The 26,551-nt window shown below is 46.7% G+C and overlaps 10 protein-coding genes across 10 annotated transcripts; 3 read left to right on the forward strand and 7 right to left on the reverse strand.

The window, feature by feature from the left end:
• Nucleotides 1–7: 7 nt before the first annotated feature.
• TSTA_119160 (MFS alpha-glucoside transporter, putative) lies at nt 8–1,711 on the reverse strand (the record flags this gene model as incomplete). Its single annotated transcript, XM_002482099.1, has 2 exons — nt 8–1,425; nt 1,487–1,711. The coding sequence occupies 2 exons, from the start codon at nt 1,709–1,711 to the stop codon at nt 58–60; spliced, it is 1,593 nt and encodes a 530-aa protein (XP_002482144.1). The 3' UTR covers nt 8–57.
• Nucleotides 1,712–2,291: 580 nt separating this feature from the next.
• Nucleotides 2,292–4,364, forward strand: TSTA_119170 (Glycosyl hydrolases family 32 superfamily; the record flags this gene model as incomplete). The annotated part of the gene is made up of 2 exons (XM_002482100.1): nt 2,292–3,831; nt 3,910–4,364. 2 exons carry the CDS (start codon nt 2,292–2,294, stop codon nt 4,362–4,364), a joined length of 1,995 nt encoding a protein of 664 aa, XP_002482145.1.
• Nucleotides 4,365–8,265: 3,901 nt separating this feature from the next.
• TSTA_119180 (uncharacterized protein) lies at nt 8,266–9,261 on the forward strand (the record flags this gene model as incomplete). Its single annotated transcript, XM_002482101.1, has 2 exons — nt 8,266–9,109; nt 9,197–9,261. 2 exons carry the CDS (start codon nt 8,266–8,268, stop codon nt 9,259–9,261), a joined length of 909 nt encoding a protein of 302 aa, XP_002482146.1.
• Nucleotides 9,262–9,806: 545 nt separating this feature from the next.
• TSTA_119190 (AP-2 adaptor complex subunit mu, putative) lies at nt 9,807–11,454 on the reverse strand. Its single transcript, XM_002482102.1, has 3 exons — nt 11,070–11,454; nt 10,047–11,019; nt 9,807–9,996 (listed from the first exon to the last, which is right to left on the reverse strand). The coding sequence occupies exons 1-3, from the start codon at nt 11,404–11,406 to the stop codon at nt 9,990–9,992; spliced, it is 1,317 nt and encodes a 438-aa protein (XP_002482147.1). The 5' UTR covers nt 11,407–11,454; the 3' UTR covers nt 9,807–9,989.
• A 189-nt stretch (nt 11,455–11,643) lies between these two features.
• Nucleotides 11,644–13,345, reverse strand: TSTA_119200 (uncharacterized protein; the record flags this gene model as incomplete). Its single annotated transcript, XM_002482103.1, has 2 exons — nt 11,644–13,136; nt 13,193–13,345. The coding sequence occupies 2 exons, from the start codon at nt 13,343–13,345 to the stop codon at nt 11,808–11,810; spliced, it is 1,482 nt and encodes a 493-aa protein (XP_002482148.1). The 3' UTR covers nt 11,644–11,807.
• Nucleotides 13,346–13,897: 552 nt separating this feature from the next.
• On the reverse strand, nt 13,898–15,166 carry TSTA_119210 (2,4-dienoyl-CoA reductase [NADPH], putative; the record flags this gene model as incomplete). The annotated part of the gene is made up of 2 exons (XM_002482104.1): nt 13,898–14,764; nt 14,795–15,166. 2 exons carry the CDS (start codon nt 15,164–15,166, stop codon nt 13,898–13,900), a joined length of 1,239 nt encoding a protein of 412 aa, XP_002482149.1.
• Nucleotides 15,167–16,142: 976 nt separating this feature from the next.
• Nucleotides 16,143–17,554, reverse strand: TSTA_119220 (aspartate aminotransferase, putative; the record flags this gene model as incomplete). The annotated part of the gene is made up of 2 exons (XM_002482105.1): nt 16,143–17,287; nt 17,518–17,554. The coding sequence occupies 2 exons, from the start codon at nt 17,552–17,554 to the stop codon at nt 16,143–16,145; spliced, it is 1,182 nt and encodes a 393-aa protein (XP_002482150.1).
• Nucleotides 17,555–18,692: 1,138 nt separating this feature from the next.
• On the reverse strand, nt 18,693–19,981 carry TSTA_119230 (uncharacterized protein; the record flags this gene model as incomplete). The annotated part of the gene is made up of 3 exons (XM_002482106.1): nt 18,693–19,261; nt 19,315–19,827; nt 19,900–19,981. 3 exons carry the CDS (start codon nt 19,979–19,981, stop codon nt 18,693–18,695), a joined length of 1,164 nt encoding a protein of 387 aa, XP_002482151.1.
• A 54-nt stretch (nt 19,982–20,035) lies between these two features.
• Nucleotides 20,036–23,457, reverse strand: TSTA_119240 (uncharacterized protein; the record flags this gene model as incomplete). Its single annotated transcript, XM_002482107.1, has 5 exons — nt 20,036–22,317; nt 22,376–22,597; nt 22,659–23,178; nt 23,229–23,385; nt 23,450–23,457. The coding sequence occupies 5 exons, from the start codon at nt 23,455–23,457 to the stop codon at nt 20,036–20,038; spliced, it is 3,189 nt and encodes a 1,062-aa protein (XP_002482152.1).
• Nucleotides 23,458–23,908: 451 nt separating this feature from the next.
• Nucleotides 23,909–26,551, forward strand: TSTA_119250 (WD repeat protein; the record flags this gene model as incomplete). Its single annotated transcript, XM_002482108.1, has 3 exons — nt 23,909–24,581; nt 24,639–24,749; nt 24,804–26,551. 3 exons carry the CDS (start codon nt 23,909–23,911, stop codon nt 26,198–26,200), a joined length of 2,181 nt encoding a protein of 726 aa, XP_002482153.1. The 3' UTR covers nt 26,201–26,551.

The following is a 26,551-nucleotide window of genomic DNA, read 5'->3' on the forward strand; positions in this document are numbered from 1 at the left end:
TCCGGAATGGTAGGCAATATGACAGCTGGGCTACCTATTCGGGTCGACGATACCTACTCACACCTTCGAAATCACATCAACCACCTTCATCTGCTTAGCCGCCGTCGTAGTCTGATAATTGCGCCATTTCCACATCGGAATTCCAGCATCATACATCTCATCCACCTCCGCAAAAGTGCGACCCTTGGTCTCCGGCATAAAGAAATAAACAATCACCAAAACACAAGCCATGCAGCCTGCAAAAACAAGATAAGTCTTTGCACCGAGGTTCGCAGCATCGGCAGAGGTCAATTGTGGCACGGCAAATGTGGTAATCACAGCAGTCGTTTGAGCACATGCAATTGTATATGCCATTGTGTGATTACGGAGCTTTGGAGTAGCAATCTCAGACGGCATCAAAGCGGATAGAGAGTAAAAGCCAGCGCCCCAGAAGAAATTGAAAACGAAGCCCAGGGCGGCGATAGTGAGAGCGGAGTTTTTGTTACTTGTGTTGAAGGCGAGTGCGCCGGCCGCAATGTCTATGATCAAAAGTATACTCATTCCCACAAAGGCTGTAGGACGTCGACCGACGCGATCAATGACGAGTGGCGCAGTCATGGTTCCAGCTAAGGTACAGCAAGACGCGATGACGGTGAATGTGAACGGATTGCCAACACCGAGCTGAGTGAGGAAGACCGTCGTGTACGTAGTCGAGAGGATGATACCAGAAATCTGATTGAGAGAATAAAACGACCCCGCGGTGAGAGTGCGCTTGAGATTCTGTCGGTTGAATATCTCCCAGAAACGCACGTCGGAAGTAAGGGCTCGTTCATTCTCTTCACACATTCTCATGACGCGGAGCTCATCGTCTACTTCCCAGTCCGAGAAACCTCGTAGTTTGCGAAGGTTGTGGCGAGCTTCTTCCATTCGACCTTTGCTGACGAGCCATTGCGGACTCTCCGGTAGACCGATTGTAAGTAGGAGTAGGAGGACGGGGAGTGCGCACTGGACTGCAAGCGGGATCATATATTGTTTTCGACCGTCCAAGGTGTGCGTTCCATTGACAATAACCGTTGACACAACACCGGATAACAGGGACAAGATATTGATAGACGTCACACTCCGACCTCTCATAGATGGAGGCACTACTTCTGACATGTACAGCGGTGCGGTTGCATTTGCAATTCCAATGACAGCTGCATTCCAGAACCGTCCAATGACAAAAGTAGCGAGGTTTCGAGCGAAAAGCTGTAGGAATCCCCCCCCAAGCGAGAAGACATATGCACCGATGAGCGTCCATTTACGACCCAGGCGATTATTTAATGGCGAAGCTGCTAAACCGCCAATTATGGATCCGACCAGAGGAACGGAGAATACCAGATCTTGATTGCGAGCTGTTAGAGCTAGAGCTCCTTTCGCAAGGTCTGGACCTTGGAAATCTTCTACCTGTTGGAAAGTTAGATCGGATCGTCACAGTATTGGATGTCCAATTTAGGGGTAATCTTACAAAAGCATTCAAAGCTGCAATCGGCGATATGACCTTGTCATCGTACCCGAACAGAAACGAAGCCGATCCAAACGCTATACACGCAAGGATCAAAAGTGCATTGACTGCACCTTTGCCAGTGGCGATGGGTTCGGAGTGAGGTTTGACGGCATCCACATGTTGGATTTGAATAGCCTTGTCGTTGACAACTGCCACATCTTCTTTCTCAATAGTAGTTGAAGCCATTATTGCAAGATTTGAGGCTCAAAATGGCGAGCCGATAGTTAGAGACGTAGAGTGATGGGTGACAGAGAAATCATCCTGGGGAACATGCCGTATGGCGCTGTATTTATAGATCAGCTAACCAGATACATGCCCATACTCGTGTGATGTCTCCATGGTCATTTAGTCACTACCCCAGGAAATCCTCCAGTGGAGAAACCAGCTGTGATTTCTTCGGGAAATTCAACTAGAGTATGGGGATGGTGGAGCAGTTTCCCCGAAGATTCCCCCACGATTCTCCCACGATTCTCCGGTGCATGTTCACCACCACTTACTCGTTGCCAAGTTCATCTTGAAGTTATACCATGATGTGCGATTGATTGACTGGTCTTGCAATATGGCAGGAAAAGTTTCTCCACGTCTATGCGGAGTTGTTTCACCGAAATTGTCCCATACCGAACGACGCTGATGTATCGCCACGAATGCTAGCATTCTCGATGGATGTTTTTCTTTTGCGTCTTTCCCAGATTTGTTCTTTGCAGTACTTTGTCTCAAGCCAATTTTTATTAACATCTCTTGGACCTTACTGTCTCATTCTTCAAACATGGCTGTACTGGTAAAGAACCAACCATTCGACATTATCCCCAAAATCGAAACTGCCGAGAGAATAGAAGAGCTCGAAAATACTACAGATAATATCTTTCATCATACAAATTTTGTGACTCGACCCGATTTCACAAGATGGCGACCTATTCTCCATCTTCTTGCTCCTCATGGATGGCTGAACGATCCCTGCGGTCCAGGCTACGATCCTTCAACTGGAAAATACCATCTCGCTTTCCAATGGAATCCCAACGGTAACGACTGGGGAGATATCTCCTGGGGACATGCAACATCATACGACATGATTAAATGGGAAACCTCATCGAAACCGTGTCTCAGTCCATCGACTTGGTACGACTGTCGAGGGATATTCACGGGATGTTTCCAACCGAGCAATATGAACGGAGAAGTTGATGGAACATTAATGTATGTCTATACGTCGGCTAATCATCTTCCCATTCACTACACGCAGCCTTATGTCAATGGAAGTGAAAGTCTCAGTATCGCCGTGTCTTGCGATGGGGGAAAGACGTGGAAGAAGAAATCCTGCAATCCTATCCTGCCCGGACCGAGCCAGGGATGCAAAGTCACCGGATGGAGGGATCCGTTTCTTGTTTCCTCGTGGCCATCTACGCCGGAGGGCATTCGGAGAATTCATCGTGGAGAAAACGTTCTGTACGGGTTCATATCGGGGGGCTTAGTGGACCATACTCCGACAGTCTTCGTCTATACTGTGCAAAAGAACGATCTAACAGATTGGAAATACGTCGGTATTCTGTTAGATACGGGCCTGAATTTCCGCCCATCTCGATGGTCAGGAGACTTCGGAGTGAATTGGGAGGTTGCCAATTTGGTAATGCTGACAAATGATGAGGGCATATCTAGAGATTTCGTAATCATGGGAACAGAGGGATGTCTCCCACGAGACAATCAATCTCCGCAAGACAACAATGGTCCGACTGCGCGAGACAACAGGATACATCGCTCTCAGTTATGGATGTGTATCAAAAGCAACGAATCTACCTCCTCTGCAGCCCTGATGCAATACTCCTTTGGAGGCATATTCGATAGCGGACTATATTACGCAGCAAACTCATTCTGGGATCCCATCTCGAAACAACAAGTCGTGTTTGGTTGGATAACGGAAGAGGATTTACCTGATACTCTTCGCCATCGGCAGGGCTGGAGTGGGTTGATATCGTTACCTCGGGTACTTAAGTTAAAGACCATGCATAGAGTTGTAAGAGCGCGATCGACGGCTGATTTGGGGCTTATCTCTTCTATTGAAGTGACGCCGGATGACTATGGGACTTATACGGTGCGTACATTAGGCATTGGGCCCGATAGACGATTAGAAAAATTGCGGGACAGAGCGCTGGAAAAGACTATTTGTGATAGAAGACTTAGGTCGTTAGATGACTTTAGTTGTGGTCGAAATTTGCTGAATTTTGTTTCTCTGAACACACTGCAATGGGAGTTGGATGTTGAGATTGAAGTGAGTAATAATTGTGGCCGAGTAGGGTTGGTCATCGGCGACCCAGGTAAGCTGTTCATGTTTTACTTATTCAGTACTTTGGTTATTGACAAGGACATTGATTTCTGACTGACCTTATCTCCAGAATATTCAAATAAAACAGTCCTCTTCTGGGACCCAATCAGCGAGTCCTTCATCATCGAGCGACCAAGTCTTCATGTGAACCTGGATGACAACACCAACACCAAAATCAATCAAGGACGAGAAGTCAGTCCTCACACTCTATTTACATATACAACTGAATCACGAGAAAATCATGACAATCTCGTCAATAAATCGACCGAAGTAGAAGAATCACTTTATATCCGGGCCATATTCGACGTCAGCGTTCTCGAGGTATTTGTGAATGAGCGCACAGTATTATCGACTCGGATATATCATACAAGTAATTCAGAAGAACCACACCCAAAAGATGCTGGCTATTTTGGAATGTATTTCTTTGCGGACAAATCAGATGACGGATGCAAAGGGGACGATGACGAGCACTCTCCCGCGAGGCTGGTTCGTGCTACTGTTTGGGATGGGCTGTCATTACATTAGATACCTTGATTTGCTCAAGATAGATCTCTGTTCATTGATAGACAAGTTACTTCTTACCTAGAGCTTTATGTGACATAGTAAGCTTAAATTAATCGCCAACGCAGAAAGATTAGTAACATCGACATGTTGATCCGAAAGCCCTGCCCACAACGGAAGTCGGCGTTGTAGTCGTAAAGCCAGCAAATAGTAATTTACTTGCTAGCTACAATCATAGACTGAGAACTTTACCGTAGAAGCCACTAAGCAAGGTCTTTTCAGACCATATAGCCCTGATGAATTACCTTGCATTGCATATACGATAGTACATGTACACTTGACTTTCGGAGACAATGGTTGAGGCTTGTTCTAATGACTTGCACTGATCCAAGTCGTGCCCTTTATTCTTCTGATTGATTCGATCAAAAAGTCTTATTTGACTATGAGTCAATGGTAAGTAGACCAAGGTATAGTGTTATTTCATTTACTTGCAATGGAACCAAGGTTTTGCTGCTGAGATCTAGGAAGGGATCTGATTATTTCCTTTTTGGGACAACTAGGGCTTGATGGTAGATACATCACCTTGAGCATTATTTAGGACTTATACTTTCTACAAACACAAGAAGAGGAAGAAAAATATCCGGTACCTAGACAACTTGAATTCTTGCTCAATTCATCATTTGGAAGGGCTATGTTGTGTGCAGTTGACGGGATTAGGACTAACTACAGTATATGGCAACAAGAAACTCGAGTCATGTCCACGACTACGTAGTACGCAGTTAAGTACTGGCTCGTGACTATGCATATTAAGTTTCTTTAATCAATTAATCTAATTGGCTCTATTGCTTAAAAGTTTCGTAGATCTGATTTCCCCAGCCACCAGGGAGATTGTATCCCTTGTTTCGTGCAGCTGCGGACTAGTGTACTTACTTGCATTTGCTTGGATATCCACGAGTTTTGTGTACGTAGATCGTAGAAATAATGAAATTCTGGCCGTGATCTATTTTTTATCTGCTAGTGTGATGCAGCAGAATTAGGAGAGCTAGGAGGTTGTAAGTTTTAATCTTCTAGCCCTGTTCCAACCTGGAAGGTTGTCTTAGGCTGAGGACATAACTTCTTGCAGGCTCTCTCTTTCTATGAGACCGGTGAACACAAACTCGGCTTCACCTGGGTGGTTCCAGCAAAAGCCGATAACATAGACCCCCAATCCCTTACTCAAGGGCCCCAATCAACCATCCTGGACCAAGGACTCAAGCCCGGAAACTTTCCGCCTCGATCAATATGCATACACAAATATCAAGGGGCCGAGAAGCTTGGAAAGTTGAAACGTGGGGTATACACGAGCAACAAAGCAAAATCTCCTAGATAGGACTATTCTTTTATGGAGCGCATACTGCATAATCAGTACAGCACGTATGTACAGATCTGCATCGTGCCAATAGACAAGATTCTCCGATGCGGCTTGTTCTGTCTGCAATCCCCTTGCTGCTTACTTAGGTATATTGAAACAATAACCAATCTTCGGCGTTTGAACAGGTTGCCGTTGATAGTTGCTATGGAGAAATAGTCTCAAAAAAGATTCTGTGGTTTTGACAGCTACTGCTTAGCACATTGCCTCAAGGGCGTTTGCAGTGCATAGTACATAGTACATACAGGATATGTCCTACGCGGCACTGTACACATGTTCGGGAGACGTACATGATAGCCACTGTCTGGTATGCGTGGCAATGTCAAAGTCGTGAGATGATTTGATTGACTTTCTACCAGCCACTAGTTACGTACTATGTTTACCACGTAATGAATTCAGCAATATTCTTCTCTTCTGACTATAGGGATATCAATGATCAGATGTAGAATACTAGAAAAAAAGGTTTGACAACCTTCCGAAAATGGCAATAGCCCTAGATGATCTCAACCAAGCAAGAGGGTCCAATGGACCAAACCCTAACCCAGATTAACACTTCTAGTACTACAATTAGGGCTATAATAGAATCGGCATTATTGAAATGCTCTTTCAAGATGATATCATATCATTCTACTAGGGCTGACTTCTTACGGGATTTGTTCCTGGAAATCCTGTTTTCGGAGTTTTGCCTTCCTGCTGAGAGTGTATCCAATTTAGATCTGGCGGCGGCGTCTAGTAAGAAGACGACTGCGTGAACAGGCTCAAATCTCGGTCACGTTCCCTGCGTCGAATCTGTCTACAGGGTCAGGACTTGTTTATCGGCTATCTCTTATGAACTCAGGCTAAGTACAGGCTATATGCTAGATCATAGCCGTTGTACCGTGAGTCATCTAATCGATCGGAGACTGAAGAGTAGGTTGACTGATCAACCTAGGCAGATGAATATGACTTCATCTCTTTCGTAGACTTCGAGACTTGACTAGATCACTGTCTGGATGGGCCGGCAATATATCTAAAATAGAGTCATGAGACCGTAGGTCTCAGCCATTCCCTGTCTCTTCGGTACTTTAATATACTTTAATAGATTAATTGACTTCGTGATGTCAGGCATCCGGTCACTCCATCACTTCAAGTGAGCATCAGCTTGTCCGGCTTGCTTCGGCCGGAGCTCTGCAAGGAGTGATAGAAGGAAACTTCAGTATACAACACGTGCTGAAAGAAGCATCTGACAGAAAGACAAAAGCGACAAAATGAGATCAGCCGACCAAAATCGATTTCCCAAAGAGGTTATATTTCCTGGGTGCCTGGGTGCTCAGGCCACAACACGTTTACGGCGTATCTGATTGGTCAACGCGCGGATTTGCCACGACGCGTCGCGTAAAAACGCGTAAAGCACACAAGCGAGACTGAACAATTGAGTCCATCTGTAGAACAGAATAGAATCATAAAAACGAGACTGATACTGACGCAAGGTATTGGTAGCACAAAATCAGGGGGGAAAATAGGAGATTTTATTACTTGCAGGTCGGAACAAAGGGTTGATCTACTGACAGAACGAGGAGGTCGACAGATTGAGATTCAATCAGGATAGTCGCTAGGGGAAACCGGAGAATATAGATATGTTCCTTGCAGAGGCACGATGGGACGAATAACCCTTGCTTGCGAGGACAGTATACTCGTGGGCAGCGGTTGACTACATGTACATCTGTCCGTAGTCGATACTATAATCCTGTCGTGGCTGGTGAATAGCTCGGCCAGGGTCACGGTTGTAGTTCGTCTCGGACGAGATGCGGATCTGCAGACATGAAGCCTAGAATACATACGGTCCAGTCAATACAGAGACTCTTATGATATGATACAATATGATATCACCTTGTCTAGACTAGACACACAAAGGATCAAAAAGCAGAATAGAATTGGATAGTGAACCGCTGCTTTGTGATTTCTAGGGCAAAGGATGTAGAGGAATAATGAAGATGGCCTTGCGTAGAGTCTCTCTCCAGAGTCTAGACAGGAATATCCTGGCAGAGGGATGAAATCGAACGATGAAAACAGAAAGAGCGAGACAGACGGGGGTCAGTCGCTCCTTCCGGCGTGGGCCCCACTGCGCACTGGGTGCTTCCTTCCCTTTTTACCAGGCGGCCAGCCCTCGTTCCTTCCCCCGAGAAGGAAGAAAATTAACCACCTCCCGCTCTCTCCGTTGTGCGACAATCCATCTCTCCTACACACTCTTTGCGCTTCTCGCTCTCTCAAAACCAACACCACCACCCCGTCGCACCTCGTCGCAATTACGCTCAATCGATCGCTCTCTATCCCTCTCTCGATTCTTTCGATATTTTTATCAGTTTTGCCCGCTCTTCATCGCGCGATTCCTCCGGCGCATTCGGCTTGCTCCCCAGCCTCCGGTTACCTGAGAGTCGCTGGGTTGCGCCGTTGCTACAGCAATTCGCACACAACTGCGACTATCTTCTTTGTTACTTGATAAATACTTGGACAACATATTGCACGGAATTTTTCAACATGTTGATGCAATCTGCTCTCTCCTGCGACACCAGGAAATTCCTGGGTCAGCAATATTATCGCACCCTGTCGCCTACGCCTCCACCTTCGAGCGACAGCATCAGTGGTAGTCTACTAGGCGTTAGCCGCAAGTTACAGAATCTACTGAATGTTTCACCCGGTGCTACTCCATCGACTCCCCCTCGTTCCGTGCGCCTCGCCAGTCCGTTCCATCAAGAGATGAAAGCCAACAAATCCAAGCCCAAGACACGGTCGCGTAAGACAACACCTAAGACAACACCCAAGCCCAGCACACCGAGAGCCATCACGCCTACGGTCAGCAGAGCACAGACGCCAACTGCACCGCCTCGCACTCGCAAGCGCAGCCGCAGTGTTTACGAAGACGGTGAAAGCGAGACCGAAATCGAAATGGCTGGCCCCCGACGCCTGCGCGATGAATACACAACACCGAAGCGTCTAAGGCACTTCCCCTATCACATGCCTCGGGGATTAGGTATAGCTGATTTCGAATCGCTAAACGGCCACTCTGCTGAACAAAACACATCTCACCAAGAGACTGAATCTGAAGCGCTACCTCAGATCATCCTCCCATCAATAGAAATCGAAGATACGGAGGTTTCAAACACCAACGACAAAGCAGACTGGACAGCCGAAGAAGATGAACAACTAGTCGACATGGTCTTGGAGAAATTCCGCCTGACCAAGCGCGACTGGCAAGAATGCGCTCGTCGAATCGGCAAGGATGATGCTAGTGTTGGCAAACGGTGGCAAGCGCTCCTTGGAGAAGGTAACATTGGTCTTCGACGAGGATCTGGTCAATTTGTCCGTGGTCGACTGGATGGATGTTTTGATCAATAACCCTCGCATAATTCGACTATTTGGTCTGTTTATTTGCTTTCGTCGCGCATTATATATGGAGTTTTGTCAACAGATCAAGAGATTGTTTACAACTGGAAAGATACCCTGGGAAAACGGTGTTTGGAAGAAGAGGTTTAATTTGGTCCTGTTATTTGTGTCTGTTCTTTTACTTTCATTTGTGCACATTCTACTTAATTTATTTTCTTCATTCATTTTAATTTTCAACGTTTCTTCTCTTGTTGCTACGGCATCTGTTAGGTTATACAGGATCACCATTGTTCGTGTCACCGAGCCGTGCCGTCCGGTTACTCCCTAGTCTCTTAGTCGGAATCTAATTAAATTAAACCCGTTGAGCATTGACCTGAGCTCCCAGCCCATACTCATTACATATCTATGGCATTGTGTTACAATTGTTTTGGACTGTAGTACCTCCCGTTATGCTATTGATGTTGATCTATCATGCAATGCAATGCATGTACGTCCTGACTATGCGTCAGGGGCAGATCGCAGATTGAGTTGAATGGCCGTGCTCGAGCATGCCAATCGTTGTTTCCACGTGCGACTGTTAGAGTTCCTCATACTCCCATACAAACTTTGACTAATTAAGTGTCTGTGTCCGCGTGATGTATCCAAGCTCGCGCCCGGTTCAATTGATTCAACTTTCAAGACCCTGACGGATGCTGCCGGAGCATTGACTAGTTGTTAGTCTACGATATGGATTGGTACTTGATATCAACGTCTAAAGTCAAGCTGGTTCATGATCTCGGGAAAAAACATATGGGTATGTTTCGAACCACATATATATACAATACTATTCATGGGCCATGATGCTCCTAAACAGAAGAGACAAGCTTTTAGACAGGGAATCAAAACCTATATACTCAGTCAGTAAAAATCATAAATAGAAAGGAGAGGGGACGAACCGTATTTCATAACTCCCAGCCCGAGTCATATACCGTACCCACTTCACACTACTATAATTCCCCTTCTCAAACACCTTCAGATACCTCACCAACAACCCACTACTCGTAAACATCAAAAGATTAAACGACAGACTCAATGGTGGCCGACTCCACGCCTTTTGATGCGTCATACTCGTCAACGTCGCCTCCGCCGTAAGCACATACTCGCTCTGTCCCGTAAACCGCGCAATCTTCCATACAATATTGTTATGTTCCGGTTCATATTTCGCCTTTCCCTGGGTCGTGCGCTCGGTGATTTTGGCTGTGTTGAGCGGTGTCGGGATTCGAACCACCACGTTACTCGCAAATAGTTTTGCACCGTAGTTGGCTTTTATAGCGACACTGTACTCGACTTTTGTCGTGCCGATTTCGCGTACGATCGGGTGGACTTTGAATGGTAGATTGATATTTTCAGTGGCTCGATACCGCATGAGCTCGAATTCGCCGTCGGGCGGTACGAAAGAAATTGTGCGATCGGCGTCAAATCGTCCTAGTTTTACGCATTGATGGAATTGGCAATCTTCCAACGTTACTGATCCTGCAGCTGCACGGGTTGCCTTTGTTCGACCATTTCGGTTCCCCGCGGAACTCGAGTCGTCCCCGTCCAGGAGTAATCGATCGTTGAGTCCGAATTTGCATTCCGGTGTACCGGAAAGATATGCCCTCATTATAATTTGTCCGTGAACGTCGGCTCGCAGGACCGTTCCCGTCGCGGACATGAGTAGGTTGACGTCCTCGATTACGTCCACAAAGGCCTCATTTTTGCGATATTTGATATCTGCGCGTCGCCAGGAGAGAGCGCCCGTCGCTTGCATTGTGATTTTGCTCGAGTCTTGGGCCGAGTTTGCAATGGCGGATTTCACGCCTTCGGTTGTGATGTACATTTTCAACGTGTCGGTTTCTGTGTTTTGGGGGTATCCGAAGTCGATAATTTCTTTCCAAGATTAGCATATCATCGACAAAGACGAGGATGAAATGATATACCATCTAATAACTCATAAACCAACACAAAATTATTCTTAACCGCCTCCTCATCAAACTTCCCAAAATAACCCCTTCCCAGCACAATAAACCGATACAAAAACTCAAACACGAGCGCCGCATTGGCATTGCTCTTGGTAACCACGACCAGATATATATTCTCGTGTTTCACATGGCTGAACGTCGTTGAGCCGAGCGTTAGAATCGGCGAGCGCACTTGTGGATTGGAGATGACTTGGATGCGGAATATGTCTGCAAGGCGGGGGCGGCAGTCGTTACGGAAAGCGCGGAAGATGAGGTTTTCGCCTTTCTGGTTGAAGATGAGGATGCCGGAGATCATGTTTGCAGGGTTTATCGTTTGTTGGTGTTTTTTACCTGCGCATTGTTCGAGGGTTGGGTGTGAATGCTTTGGTGATGTCGGTGACTTGTGATAATGGTGGAGGTTGATGAGTGTTGATTATGATTGGTCCTAGGAATGCTAGAATAGGGGAGCTTCTCAGCCTATCAGCTCCCTGAAGAAATACGATCATATAATATCTGACTATGGTTACTATTAACATATCACGAGTGATATAGATATGTTATAATTAGAATAATTAGAAGCTTATATAATCAAGTAATGTGTAGTCAATCATCGCTGGTATCACAAATAACAAGCTTGGTATCATGGCAGAGTCCGTCGATACATCAACCAAAGAACGCTCAAAAGGAAATGCATAATCACAATAGTAATAGTAACAATCATCGCAAATGCGACGGTGCCGGCGCCGTAGGAGTCTCAGCATCAAAGCCAGTATGCGGCCTCGTCCCAGGCATAGAGCTATCCTCCGGGTTGACGAGACCGACCTTCGGGTCTGGAATTTGTATATCTAATGTCATATAAGCTGTGCGTCGGAGACTCCAGATTCGCACTCCATCTTTCGACCCGACCTCGCGATTCCATTTTTCCAGCCAATCTTCTACCTGTCTTAAATGAGTTTTAATCGCAGTAAAGCCCATCTCATCCCATAACCAACCAGTCAATAAGCCCATTGCAGAGTCGAACCAGTTGCGTAGAGAATACGGGTTGAATGCTTTTACCAGTTCTCCATTGACCTTGGCGATGATACGTCGAAACTCCTGCTCGGGCAATAGAGGATCTAGAATCTCCGGGTACAGATTCGAGAATGTCGGGGCAAGATCACCCTTCACCATCCAATCGCGACGGATGCGAATGATTCGAGTTGTTGTGAATTCTTCTGATTGTATAGGAACATGCGGATTCATATGTGGATAACATGGATGTGCAGGACCCCAGGCTATTTCTTCAGGGCCATCTGCTTCTGCACTAGTGGTATTATTGCCTCCATTGGATGGATACGAAGCGAACGTTGAAGCCCGTAACGAATTATTGGAATGTGCATGGCGTGGGGGATGTGTTATACCGTCATCTGGTCGAATATGACCTCCCTTCGTGGCATTTTCTGTTGTTGGCATATTGGGTTGTTCGACAGAGCGTTCAAGCTGTTGACTGTGCCGACTGCTCGGCAGCGCGATGCTCGTTCGACCACTTTCTGCTCCTTCTCCCGTACTAGGCTCAACGACTAGACTATTCCGAGATGCGGCAACACGCTGAGGGCGCTCCGATGGTATCGAAAGGAGGGGATATGCGTCGCGCTCCGGTATTGCAAATCCAACGTCCTCGTCGTTTGCTAGTCCACGCCGGTTCGGAACAATAGTGACTCGTGGAACGTGATTGATAGGATTCCACAGACGAATTCCCGAGTGCGACGGATTCACTCGTATACCAGGTCCTTTTCCGGAGGTATTATCGTGACGGTAGGGAGATATTGGTGGTAGATCTTCGTGACGGCTGCGGGAATGAGTCTCGGGTGGATGGTGGAGGAGCGGTGGCAGAGCAAGAGAAGACTGGGTCGTATTATTGTTTTGTAGTATATTGCGGGAATTGGGATCGGTAGAATAGTAATAGTCGTCTTTCGCCGCCAGCGGTGATAGGTTATGAGAAGACTGGTGGCCGACTGGAGAAGCCGTGGTGGCTGAAAGTTGCGAAAAGCTCGGTGAACGAGAGCACTGGAAACGCGTACGCTAGGTGGATTGCGATACGGCGATTCTGAACACGACTTTACCAATTCAGAGACAGAATTAAAAATAATATTTGCTAATCGAGGGTGTGGAGCGCTGGATCGAAGGGAGAGAAGTGGTTGCGCGGAAGAAGACTGAGCGAGAGTATGAAAAGGGGAAGTCTTGGTAAGAGTCTGCAGCAGCCGCTTAACCCCCATGCTGTGGCGCCGCCAAAAGAAAAAAAGAACAACGGCCCAGGGAATTCCTGATTTTCATGAGAGCTGTCAAATGGACTCAATAATTGAGACCTGAGAAAAAAGAGCGATGTTCTCCTATCATAAATGAAAAGTCAGAACCCCCAGGGCTGTGTAACTGACCGCATTAATTTTCCAATTGTGTTTTTGCTTTTTTCGATCTTTTACAAATCGGGGAAAACGACAATACGCCAGACTCGCGAGGCTCGCGAGACTGCACGAAGAACACGAGTGTGGTTATATAAATTGGTAGAAAGGGTTCCGATTCTGACGAGTATCACATAATTTGAATAAAAAAATCTATCTCAAACAGGGCTTTGCTGGGTTTATGGCAAACCGTGGAAATTATGTTTCGTCTTTGCGATCTAGGTGATACGCGATGTGTATCGGCCAGCCACATTGACGACATGGGTGGATTACGCGGGCAGCAAGGGGTGAGGCTTTAATCGTTTAGGAGTCCTGGACTATTAAAATAGTTCTAAGATTATTGGGACGTCAGTGCCAGCATTGACATGATCAAAAAATGGCATCGTTCTTGGTGGACGGCCTGATATACGCAGTCTCACCACGGCCTGTAAAAGGCCAGCGAATCTGATGGGCAATCGAAAAATCCACTCCCAGTTCCTCGGCGAACTTCCAAACGAGATTCGGATTCTTCAGATAACCGCGGCCGACAAGAGCAAAGTCTAGTCCATCTTCCTCCAGAACCTTGTTAGCTAGTTCGGCAGTATCGAGCATACCGACCGCTGCAACAGCAAGCTTGTCACCGACGGCTTTCTTGATAGCAACAGCAAAGGGGACCTGGAAACCGGGGAAGGAATTGATCTTCTGGGCGGGGTGTGCACCACCGGAGCTGACATCAATCACATCGATAGCGCCCTGCTTGGCGAGAGCTTCGGCGAACTTGACAGTGTCGTCGATTGTCCACGTGCTCTCGGAACTCTCCTGAACCCAATCCGAAGCAGAGACACGAAGAAAGACAGGAACATCAGGACCAACGGTATCGCGAGTGAGCTGAGCAATTTCGAGCGAGAGACGGATTCCATTCTCAAAACTGCCGCCGTATTCGTCCGTTCGGTTGTTGTAGTACGGAGTAAGAAAAGAGTTTAAAAGAAATCCGTGAGCTGTGTGGACTTCGACAAAGTCTACTCCTGCCTTGATGGCGCGTTTCACGGCAGCTACCCAAGCGGACTTGAATTCTTCAATGTCCTGCTTGGTCATGGCCTTGGGTTGGCAATAATTCGGAGCAAAAGGAATGTCACTGGCACTCTTGACGTTATCAGGCCAGCCGCCAACTTTTTCAGTAGCAATGACACTACTCTGTAACCAAGGGGCGTTGTTGCTTCCTTTAGGACCAGAGTGGAACAGCTGAATACCGATGATCTGCCTTTGACTGTGTACAAATTCAACTACGCGTCTCATAGGCTCGATTTGGGAATCCTTCCACAAGCCAACATCTTGAGGCGTGATCCTTCCCTCAGGCAGGATAGCAGTGCCTTCAATCATGAGAAACCCTGGTCCACGCTGTGCGTACCCACCCAGGTGTGCCATATGCCAGTCTGTCATATGCCCGTCTTGTGCGGAGTACTGACACATCGGAGACAATGCGAGGCGGTTCTGGAAAGTGACTCCGCGGACAGTCAAAGGTTGGAAAAGTTTAGGAAGTGGTTTGCCGGTGGATTGAGGATTGGCTGCAGATCCGGGGATGGGGTTCTGTGCAGGAGTGAAGTAGGAAATGCCCTCCGCTGGCTTGCTTTCGACGTCCGGGAGAGCAGGCTGAGTCATTGTGAGTGTACACCTATGTCGATTGAGAAAATGGAAAGGTAATCCGAGGATAGGCGCAGGTGTTTTAACGAAAATTGAATGGAAACGGCATTCTGACTTAGAGGATGAGAGAAATCAACTTGGATTTATAGAAGTGCCACGCGCCACTTCTTATATGGATATCCATGATTGCTCGCTTACTCTTAAACTTTACGAGGTGGTCCATCTTTCTGCGACTTTATTGTACCATGAAGCTACGCACTTACTAATAGAATAAGGTACCTGGAGTCCGAGACACGAAGGAGCGTCCTAATGCGATATAGTGACACAATGACTAATATCGCCGATCCTCCTAGTCGAGGTCTTTTTACTTGCGTTGCACTCGTATTGGCCCAATTTTCTATATGGCTAATCAGATCGCCTACTGTACAAGTGTGATTGTGGGTGTGTTTAGTCTCATCCTTGAGATTGGATTCTCCATCGTGTCAGATCAAGCAGTGAGATAGTAGGACTATACGCTAACTGTAGAGTTCTTCCCAATGATAGGATTCTTGCAGCTACTTATAAGAATTTATACCAGTATCTTTACTCGTGACTAATATTCATGCAAGAATTTTTGCGGATTAGGAAGCAGAATAACAAGTCGAGTAGTGATTACCAGAGAAATTAGGGCTTGTATTTACGGCTGAAACTACAAAGTTGCTCCGCCCCGACCAGTCCCGGAAACATTCTGATGTCACGACAGGTACCTGGAGTAGTTACTTTTTGGTTAGTCTAATAGAATGTTTGCTATGGTATTGTCCTCAATGATAAGCCCTGTCCTTCGGACTGCTTGTAATGCGAAGTCGTGTCAGATAACTCATCGTTTTGATGATTACAAATCCTTCATCTCGATTACAAATATTCGCTCCCTTCGCGTGAATTACTTCCATTTGAGTATACGGTCAGTAAGGCTAGGGCTAGGGCTACAACGATACAATTCCATATTGTATCAGTATCAATCCTTTCCCAAATATTCACCCCAAACCCGTAATGCTTCCGTAAGTAACTCCTTCTCACAGACAAACCCAATCCTGAGATACCCCTTGAAATCCCATCTTTCACCATTACCAACCTCCCCATTACCAAACGTATACCCGCCTGGTACAATCAACAACCCTATATCCCGGATCATTCTTTCGCAATACTCCTTATCATTCACGGGGTGTCCAGTAGAATCAAAAACCTGTATGAATGCCGATGCTCCTACAACTGGTTTCACCCAACTCAGCCGGCCTTTGCTTTTCCACTTTTCAATAAAGTCGGTAAGTAACGCCAAGTTTGAGGCACATATCTTCTCTGACCGAGATAGTATCTTTGTCCGAATATCAGGCAAAAGAGCAAAAGTCGCAAGTTCCTGATCAATTCCGGACACTGACAGAGTGATATAGTCTCTGGCAAGGTTGATCTCGTCGATAATTTGCAGATTTGGTGACAGAACCCATCCAATTCGAAGACCGGGGAGAGCGAATCCCTTGGATAATGATCCAGTCGATATAATATTCCTATAGCATCCCGCCCAGGCAATGATTGATGGTGAATTCCCAATATCTGGATTCACGCCGTGATACAATGGACGAAAAACCTCATCTGCCAGGATAATGATGTTGTTCTCAGCAGCGATTTTGACGAGTTCACCCAATACGGCAGACGGAATTGGAGCTCCTGTAGGGTTATTGGGTTTATTGATGACGATCATCTTCGTCCTGCCTTTCTTTACGAGTTGCTTCAGTTGCTCCGGATCCAGACTCCAGTCGTTATTGGGATCCGCTTTCCAGAGCGAGATGCCAATACCTCTTCGACGAGGCACAGAGAAGAGCTGTTGGTAAGTAGGATATTGGACAATGATATGATCACCTGGACGAAGGAAGGTGTCGAGAACTAGATAATTCGCTGAGATAGTACCCTGCGTAATAGCCACATGAAGATCTGTGACGTTTTTTGAAAGTTGAGACTGATAATACTCAATGATACGCTCGCGTAGCTGGGGCTGGCCAGTTACAGAGCCGTAGCTTATCGGAGTTGATGTATCGAGAGATGTCGTTGTGCCTTCAGCTGAAAGCGCGAAGAGCTCGTCAAGGGAAAGCGGATCAACGCATGTACCTATTAGCCACTCAATAAATCAGGTATACGTCCTTATATACGTCCTTATATTGCTGGGGTTATCATTATACTGACCATGCAGCGCGTACTTGGCGTGAGACTGAATACCACAGTCAGAACCTGACCGCACCAAAAAAGCATGAGCCAGGGCATACCTTGAATTTCCGGACTACAGACATTAAATTATCAGTTCATGACACATTATATTCGTTATGCTTTGTATGACTCACCCCAATCGTCCAACACGAAAGGCTCAATGTAGTTCATGGTTGTTATATTGTTCGTCAACGGAACCCTACATTTGTAATTTCGAATCTTCAACTCTAATAATCTGAACTGCTCGGTGTGCTCATAACCACTAAGAGCTACAGATTTTTCTTGAACCAATAGGTTCTTGGACACTTATTGAAATATTTTGCGATATTCTCCCCCCTTTTTTATGCCTAATCACCAACCTTGGAAGATAACCAACGAGACACCTGCATTGATAGCGGACGGTGAGTCACTCCATTCATGCTAAATAAGAACCCCTGTTGGAAGCTTAGTCACATAATTTAGCTACCGCTGATCCAACAGAACGAATCATAGCTTCATATTTTCAAAGAACTTGCGACGTACTCTCATTTCTGTAAAGGGGTTTGATGCGCATTACTGGAATATTGTATTCGAGACTTTGTTCGGATCCCGAGCGAACCTTGGTGCTGTGGCTTTCTCATTCTAGCGCGTGGCTGAATGAGATAGCTCTTGGAATGTCAAAGAAAGTTAAGTATGGCCGCCAGGCCATAAGATGCATCATGTCATGGGGCTTTAACTACTCAAAGCATCTATGATCAACTGTACAAGAGAGGCTACATAACCATGCCTTTTCTTACTTCTGTCCAGCACGCGACGAATGGGTAGATAGATGTAGAAAAGAAAATCCGAATATGTTCTGTTCACGTACTGTTCCACTCGACACTCATCATGATGAATGCCGCTTCAAACTATACAAAAGAAAGATCGAGATCCGCCGAGCGCCAAAATTATCATGGCTACACCAGATAATAAGGTATTTCCTATTTCCTCTTTCCCCCAAAACTCCCCTTGTTGCATACCATAAATAGAAGAAGAGCCGATTGACGTTTCTCAGCCTCGGTATGCCAAACTCCCTTTGACTAGACAAAATGGCGGGCTTAAAGGTTTTGCGGCTTCGACAGTTGAAAAAGACCGCAGTTAAAGGAAAACTCACGCATATAGCAAAACACAGACATTAAAAAGGAAACCGAAACCGAAATGAATGTTTTACATGGTCCGTATTTGTCGCCAACGAACAGATGTGACAGCCTTAGGCGTCCCAGTTGAAGAGATCTGCAGATCTATTAGTAATGTCCAGGACAGCTAGTCAAGATATTAATAAGTGAAGGCCCTATGTCTCACCGGCTGCTAATTGGGAATTTGCCATGTCATCATCATCTGGGTCGGGTTTAATCTTTATTTCGTGATTCTCAAAGGAGACAGCATCAGTTGGTTCCTGTTTGATGGGGCTAGCCGCAGCGGAAGACGATAGCAACGTTTCGGTTGCCCCCTCTTTCTTGACGAGAACTGGATTCTCCTTCAACTCCGGTGTGGTCTCCTGATCCTGGACATCAGCAACCGCTTCACTCGAAACGTCCTTCTTGATTTCGGGCTGAATCAATTCTTTGTAGGATGTCTCGCTCTCCATGATATGCTTCAGCAATTCCTGAAGTGCAGCACGTTTTTCCCTAGGCAGGATACCACCAGCCGCCGACTGGCTACCAACAACCGCCGACCTGTAGTCGCGTTTCAACGACATAAGAGTAGTATCTGTACTGGCAAGCAGGGCTTCCTCTACGGACTCGAGCATCCTGTTAAGAGCCGCTTCAACTACATCAACACTCTTCTCAAACATCGAGTCACGGTTGTCAGATACATGAGAAGACATGGTAGCTTTCATGCGCATGAAACTTCCGGGGCCTATGGGGAGTTGTTAGTAATTGTTCTTATATAAATACCAATAGTAGTCATACCTCGTTCTTCGACACAACTAGTATACGCAGGAATCATTGATTCGACAATAACCGGCTCAAACATGCGGTTAATGTCCTTCGATTGCGCCGAAATATCCAACGCTTGCTGGTTGAAAAGCTCTTTGACAGACTGCTGATAGACGCGCAACTGCTGCGAGAGCATATGAATGCTTCCGAGTGGCCCCGTAGTCTGAGTAATCTTCTTATATACATTGTCGTGGAACTTTTTAAGAAAATTTGCGCCTTCCGACCCGGCATTGCTGAAGATTGTGAAGATACGTCGCGAAAAGATCTTTTCCCAACCTGGGGCCACAGCCTTTATGATAGGCTCTATGAGCTCAGCGTTCCAGTCGTGTTGCCCCTGGGCATTGGCGTAGACACCATCACGACGGCATAGGGCTTTATAAGTCGCCCAGTAATATCCTCCTTCAGCACGATTTGAACGGTTAACCGGTGCGCCCCAGCGAGATACTGTCTCCGTGGCCAGTTTGGCTGCTGTAGGGGTTGCTTTGTCTGTAAACACGACAAAAAATCAGAAGTCCGTGTACGCACAATATAGTGAAATGAACCCATACTGTCACTTACTACAGGCCTCGGTTATGTCGGATTCAATCTCTTCAGCTATCTGATCACAGATGTTTTTGATATGTTGAACCAATTCCTGCATCGAGAGGATGTATAGTTAGTACACGATCATGGAATTATCTGGCTAACACACCGATCACAGTAACATCGGTTGTAAAAGGATGCGCGAACTTGCCTTATCCAATTGATTATATGTACTCTCAACAATTGCGGCTCGAGTCGCTTTTTGCTTGTCAGTAACCTGAAGGCTGTCCGAAGAGGCTAGTAGTCGAAGCGAGTTTAGGAGTTGATCCAGGTTATTCAAAAAGCGACGAGAGTTTGCTTCTCTGCTCGCTTCAGTCAACTTCTTGCAATGAGCTTGAAGTTGCGGCACTTCTGTTTCTTCAATGGTTTGGAAACCAGGAACGTTTGCTTCCTTTTGAAAACGTCCCTGAAGCTTTTGATACGCCCGTGAAGAGACGCAAAACACAGGAAGAGATTGGGCAACCTTGTCATAATCACGAACATCCACATCAGGATTGAAACTGGATGCGTCGGTCTCTTCAGCAAGTTCATGGTCAAGCTCTCGAATCCCACTAGCGAAGTCTTGCTGAATAGCTCCTCGAGAGTACTCGTTTCTGCCAGAGATCGCTATGTGACGCATCTCTGCTTGAACCTTGGCATCGACCTCGTTGAGTTCTGTGATCTGCTTTCGAACAACCTTCATTTCAGCTTCGATTTCTTGTCTCTGGCGACGACCCTCTTTCTTCGTCGTCTTCAGTTCCGAAAGCTTTTCTTCAATAGCATCTATTGAAAGAGGCTCCCCTTGGGTCTCAGACTCGTCCTCTTCACTATAAGCTTCATCTTCGTTATCTCTGTTGGTATAATCGCTGTCGAGATCCGAATCAGATGAACGCTGCTTCTTCTGGGGTGTGCCCGAAGGTGTGCCCGAAGCATTGCTGTTGCCGCCACGTTTTCTTTTCTTGGATGACTTGTCACGGGGCGCATAGACTGTCTTGCCATCGTCAATATCATCCTTTAAAGCCTCCCATTTCTCGATTTGCTCGTCAATTTCATCCACAACTGTAGTATATTCTGCCTTTGTTTCCTTCAGCTCATCGAGTCTCTTTTTGTGTTTTTTAATTTCCGAGTTATATTCATCAGATTTGGCCCACAGTCCACCCATTTCTTGCTCCAGTCCCAATGACTCTTGTGCCTCAAGGATACTAATGTCATCAGTCTTGCTACAAATGAATGTCACTGAATCAAATCCGCCATCCATCTTGAGTTGTCGCTTGAAGGTCTCTCCAAGAAGAGACTTTGCGGCTTTATCATCGACAGCCCGAGTGATTGGCGCCACGATCCACAAACCAGTGCATTGCTTCATATAACCCTCTGCAACACGCGCACGAGCAGCATTTGAGTCGTGGACACCAGGTAAGTCAACGATCACAGCGCCGGTCGATAGGGCTGCGGCTTTTACGTAAATCCGAACCACCTTGATCAAAGGCCAGTACTCTATTGTTGACTTATTCTTCTCATGTGCACTCGTTGTCTTTTCTTTACTGTCGACATAAGACTGGAGGTGCTTATAGAACTCCGCTGGATTTGATTCGGCAATGGCTCTCTTTCCGCCAAGCACATCCTGAACTGCGGGATGCTTCAGTAACTTCTCTGCAGTAGTCTTCTGCAACATTTCGTGTGTGTATTTTGGATACACTGCCTTGATCTTGGCGTACGCAACACCGGCCTCGGAATCTTGATTCGAAGCCTCACGAGAGATGTTTCCGTTACTATCCAGGAGATCGCTGAATAGTACCTCAAGCTCTTTTTCCCAGTCTTTCTCGCTAATGAACTCAATCTCTGCGCGATAGGGGATCTCCTCATGGTTGTAGGAGATTTCTGTGACAACCGCTGTGCACGCTCGCATACAGTTAGTCGGCACCAGTCGCTCCTCATCAAGCATGGCATTGATCACTGAGGATTTTCCAGCACCAGTATTTCCTACCACTCCAACAATTGTTTTTGGTTGTGCTGCTTGTTTCTGAAGATTCTCAATGCTTTTAAGCCATTCGGCTGCATCTAGATCGGGGACGACTCGGCGCATTGGCTCCTTTAAACGTTCCAGCAGATCGACACCATGCTTAACCCCAGCTTCTAGGAGTTCTGGAGTACAATCGGTGAACAGGCTTTGGAGACTAAATTGTTCGGAAGGTTCTGGTTCAAGATCATTGGGTTTAGACACGCTTTGGTTTGAAGAGCGGCTTGTTTTGTGTTCGGTGAAAGCTGCTGCTGCAACCTGATTGTCCATAGCCTGCTGGCCATTGGCTTGAATGGCGATCGGCGTGTAGCGCAAGTTCCTACCGTTGCGGACCCAAAATGCAATCTTACGGTGACTCATCTCTCTCCATTCCGTATGTCTCATCAAGAAAGCTTCATCTGAGATACCGTTAACAAACTCGCAGGTGCTTCAGGTACAGTCTCGAGGAGAACTTACCTGTCCCATAGGTACTGATATGTGCATTGTATTTATCCTTGGTCGAGAAAAAGAACGCATAGAAACCAGCATTTTCGTTTTTGAATCGGATCATTTCTTGGGTGGCGGACCCGTTTTCGATACTAGGCGAGTCGATGAATAAGACCGCACGTTTCTGATACCATTGGCATACTTCAGGCGTTAGAGCAAGCCACTGATCCAGAATACTTTGTCGATCGGCCACTAGTTCCGAGTCAGTATGTAATTGGCTTATGTTCACAAAAAGATTTGCACAACGGCTTACCATTAAATGAAGTGAAGCTGGCCCCCTGATTATCGCGAAGTTGGGCGAGTTTCTCATGTATAAAATCGACCATTGTGAAAAGCAACATTAATTCTCCATATATGAGTTTATGTTCAGTCAAAGCGTTTTTGCTAGTCCCTTCGTATTTGCAAATGAGATCCATCACAGTGACAAGTCGACGCCTATCAATTCCTGGCGGTGGCAACAATTGGTATGGCAGCGCATGAGCGATGCTGTTAAGTGACGGAGAAGCCTGTTTCACTGGGGTGCCTGTCTCAGTTTTGATCATCACATCATTTTCTGAACGAGTCTGGAGTGGACCCCTTTGCGAGGTATTGTTGGAAGGTTTTGAACCTGTCAGTGTGACTGCCTCGATAAGAATCACCTTATCAAGGTTGGGGTTGAGTTTGGCGATCGTGTCGGTTGGTTGGAGGATGTAGCTGTCGCATCGTAGAGCTAGTTTCTGGGGAAGCGCGACGCCACTTTCATAAGCTTTCAAGATTGAGGCTGCTGTGGTATCCTACGAGATGTGAGTGCAGAGCATTTGGACAAAGGTACAGACAAACTTACCAATTTACACTTGAACCACATCAAGTCCTTTTTCGCATTTGCATTCACTGGTGTTTTGTCATCGTACAGGACTCCGACGCAATACTCATCTGGAGGAGCATTGGAGCCCAGCTGTTTGAGTCCCTCAGTCTTCGCCTTCTGACGAAAAAGATGGAAACTATTTCCCTTTGTATAAGACAGGACCGGTTTTAGAGATATATTGGAGGTGGAATAACACTTACCTGTCCATGTTGCTGTCTCGAAACCCAACACATTTAGAGGATTGGATGGTGTCCCAACGGTGTGGAATGGATCTAACTACGGAGTCAGAAGCTGTGTTGAGGTGATGTGAGGAGACAGGGGGAAGTACTGGAGACGCGAGGAAAGAGCGTGTTATTTCCTTCATTCCAGAATTGGTTAGCATCATGACGTCTACGGCCGCTACGACTATTTAGGAATAGCCTGCGATCGGTCTGTCTTATCACCACGTGACCTGTAATTTACCCGAATTGGGCTGTAATTAAACAATCGCGCTCGACACGCAAAACGCGGCGAAGGACCGCGATCGCGACGGCGGTCTAGCTGAGACCACACACTATGAAGGGCCGAATGTCAAATCTTCCGACACTATTTATCGAACATTACTCTCCCTACTTGTGTCCTTTCTCATCGAAGAGTAACCGCTGGATCTTCATATACTGATGGACTGGCATCGCAATATCACCGAGGACCCTCGGTCAGATCCAGTTCACAGTTCATATTCCCAGGACATACCGTCTTCTCCTCCATCCATAGTCTCTGAGGCTGGGACTCGACGAAAACCGAAGAGGCCCCCTCCAGTGACTCCACGCTCATTCAAGAGGTTTTTCACACCTCGGTCGTCCCTCAATGCCGCCGCAGTCAGTTTGATGCCTGCCACTCGTCAGGCTCTACGGGAGCTTACCACGACATCTTTGAATCGGCGGGGCCCAGCATTCACCAAGGCAAAGTCCTTGAATGCACCCAATACTGCAAGTCATGGAATTTTGAAAAGCCCATTCACGGAAACTGCTAGGACTCCCAGTAGGAAGCGAAAGCTATCCTTCTCTTCACCTGGCTCTTCCCCGCAGTCTTCTCCAATTCGAAGAGTTCGCCTTGCCCCTCCTATTGAAGATGCTCACCTGGTCGAGAAGACGGTCAATGAGATTGAGATCCCACCGGGCCCTGAAACAATCCATTCACCACAAAAGTCGATTCAGAAGCAACTATTTGTTGAGAAACCTCCCGTGGAAGCTGTGCGTCGGTCGAGAGTTCTTGGTACATCTGGCGAGTATTGTCTCCGCAGCGTCTCGGGACGTGTGAATCGACTTACCATGCGATACAATTATGGAACTGGTAAGGCAGAGAGGATGCTTTATTTACTTACATATGTCTAATCTGTCCTCATCCCAGATTGGAGAGATCAAACATCAACATTCTATTCTCGGCCCACGGATGTCCATCAAAATACCAGTGTCAATGAAGACCGCCCTGCTCTTCCCTTTTGTATTGCACCATGCAAAAGTGAGTCCTCCATGCCATCCCGATTGTTGTTTCACTAACTCACCATTCAAAAAGCAAATTCACTTGTAGCTATTGGAGATGAGGAAGGGGGAATTCGCTTATTGGACTCCGCGAAGGAGGATAAGGTTGGGTTTTCAAAAGCGCACGTATCGTTCCGTGCACATGGAAATTCTATAATGAACCTCGAATTTTCCTCCGATGACCTGCTTCTGGCAACTGCTGCTGGCGACCAAACGACACTCATCTTCGACATGGTCGCCCAGAAACCGATTCATTGTTTGTCGAATCATACGTCATCAGTGAAGCACGTACAATTTCAACCAGCATCCAACAACAAAATGCTTGCGACATGCAGCCGTGACGGTACCGTAAATATTTGGGACCTACGATGCAAAGGTCATGAAAACCCTTCCATGCAGATTCACTGTGCTCTTGATTCAGATGGCGACTCTTCGGCATCACCGCCCACGGTCAACTATCCCCAACCCTTGAGGACCATTCATGATGCCCATGCGTTCATGTCGAGAAGTTCAAAGCTGGCGGCTGTCCAGAAACAGGATAGTCACTTCAGCAGAGAGAACGTCACAGTAACTTCTCTTTCGTTCCTACCAGCAGGTCGTGAAAACCTGTTCGTGACGGCATCCGAGGCTAATGCATGCATCAGACTGTGGGATATGCGTACATCTTACAATATCCGCAGAGGAAGCCCAGCTCCCTTGTCTACCACACGCGAACCGGATAGCCATGTCAACCACAGATCTTACGGCGTGACTTCATTGGTATTGAATGGAGATGGCTCGAGATTATATAGCCTTTGCCGTGACTTGGCTGTATATGCCTACTCGACCTCACACTTGGTCCTAGGCAGTTCTCCAGATCTAGCGCTAAACAACGACCGGCCTAGGCGTACCGGAGGCCCCGACAAGGAAGGCCTAGGACCGCTGTACTGCTTCCGTCATCCTCGGCTCCAGGTATCAACATTCTACGTCAAGGCTGCGCTACGATCAGCCAAGGATGACAAATCTGAAATGCTTGCTGTTGGAAGCAGCGATAACTGCGCCATTCTGTTCCCTACAGATGAACGATTTTTGTCGCTGTCTCAGCCGGCCGTGCAGACACAGACAGATCTGCCGCCTACTGTTCGGCCTCCTCTTGTACGGTCTGGTCTTCGACGAACTAACTCGGATATGTCGTTCTCCGGCAGACCAGAAAGTTCAATCCCTACGTATCGATCAGGAACTCCTCTTGTCGGGGGTCACATGAAGGAGGTTTCGGCTGTGGCATGGACGTATGACGGCGAGTTAGTCACAGTTAGCGATGACTACAGTGCCAGATGCTGGCGTGAAGGGCCTGATGCGCGCGATTTACGTACCGGAGGTGAAACGGATGGTCGACGCTGGGGCTGTGGTTGGGCCGACACCCCAGACTCTTACGATGATGACGAAGAATGAGTAAATTTTCCAGGGGCATACACAGATGAGCGTTGTGTCTTGTCTTTTACTATTTTCTATACCCAACATACTGCTCATTTTGCATAGGAACTTTTCCACTTGGGAGCCCTATATAGAGCGGCATTGCGATGGCGTTCTCTTCGGGCTTGATTACATGTTAGGCGTATTGTGGGTTTATGTTTTTCAAAATGGCATGCATAGTTCTGTTACCGCTGTATACTTATAATTGTTCTGTCTATTGGTGTGCAATGTTGTTCCGTCGTAACCGGTATACAAAGTTAGCATTACACTTTAGGTGATGAGGGCGAACATCAAACCCTACTACGATTATAGCATCTATACATGTCCATG

This window comes from Talaromyces stipitatus, genomic scaffold, assembly GCF_000003125.1.
Source record: "Talaromyces stipitatus ATCC 10500 scf_1105507295555 genomic scaffold, whole genome shotgun sequence".
NCBI classification, from domain to species: domain Eukaryota; kingdom Fungi; phylum Ascomycota; class Eurotiomycetes; order Eurotiales; family Trichocomaceae; genus Talaromyces; species Talaromyces stipitatus.